Below are 951 nucleotides of genomic sequence, written 5' to 3'. Positions count from 1 at the left end.
GTGACTTTATAATTAATCACATTTGCTTCAGTGAGTTCTTAGCTTAAATCACCAAAATATCGATACCTGTGCTGTTGCCTTCTGGGTAACGTGGAAACTTGCCAACTGCATCCATCGTGTTCAGACCTTCTCTAGCCCAAACTTTTCTGTCTTATTTTGCATTAATTTCATGTAATATTTGATTAACTCCACTCTAAAGCCAGAATCCTACTTTGTCTCCTAATGAAAGAATCTTGATCTGATTGTTTTTATATTATTCCTTGATTTATTTCTGATGTCATTGAATCTGAACTTTAAGCCTGTGTACTGAATCTCCTTGGCTCAGTATTTCTGTTATCTAAATGGGTATGATTTCTTTTTCAATATTTTTCTGAATAGGTTTGTGTTTGGAGAAAAGAGTCTTCTATAAGCTTATATCGGGACTTCATGCTAGTATCAATTTACATCTGTGTGCAAATTATCTTTTGGAAGGTAATCAGATCTTTACATGGAAATTTTGCCTTTTAATAGTATAAAAATTATTGGGGGAAAATACATATTCTCTAAAGCAAAATGAATGTAATGTATTATTTCTCTTTAGAAACCTGGGGTAAACCTAGCTGGGGACCTAATATCAAAGAATTTAAACGCCGCTTCGACCCCATGGAAACCAAAGGAGAAGGCCCAAGAAGACTAAAGAATCTGTACTTTTTATACTTGATTGAGCTCCGAGCTTTGTCAAAGGTGGCTCCATATTTTGAGCGCTCGATTGTCGACCTTTACACTGGAAATGCCGAAGAAGATGCTGACACAAAAACCCTTCTACTGAACATCTTTCAAGATACAAAGTAAGAATTGTGACCACATTAGGGATCCGAAGTTTTCCACTCTGTATTCAAATGAGGTAGTGCTTAATGTACAATAAAAAAAAGTGAGGAAAAGGGAGAATTAGAACTAAGGAGGCTCGGCGCC

The 951-nt window shown here is 36.1% G+C and overlaps 1 protein-coding gene across 2 annotated transcripts in view; it reads left to right on the top strand.

The window, feature by feature from the left end:
• The window catches only part of ERO1B (endoplasmic reticulum oxidoreductase 1 beta), a 70,490-nt gene that overhangs the window by 58,834 nt on the left and 10,705 nt on the right, over positions 1-951 (top strand). For both annotated transcript variants that reach the window (XM_023517661.1, XM_003797448.3), the window contains 2 exons: positions 379-471; positions 581-827. In XM_023517661.1, the coding sequence (XP_023373429.1) occupies positions 379-471; positions 581-827 (340 nt within the window). The remainder of the gene's footprint in view (positions 1-378; positions 472-580; positions 828-951) is intronic.

Source organism: Otolemur garnettii, unplaced genomic scaffold (genome assembly GCF_000181295.1).
Source record: "Otolemur garnettii isolate 467f Iridium unplaced genomic scaffold, OtoGar3 scaffold00116, whole genome shotgun sequence".
Classification (NCBI taxonomy): Eukaryota; Metazoa; Chordata; class Mammalia; order Primates; family Galagidae; genus Otolemur; species Otolemur garnettii.
This window is presented reverse-complemented; position numbering and strand designations above follow the sequence as displayed.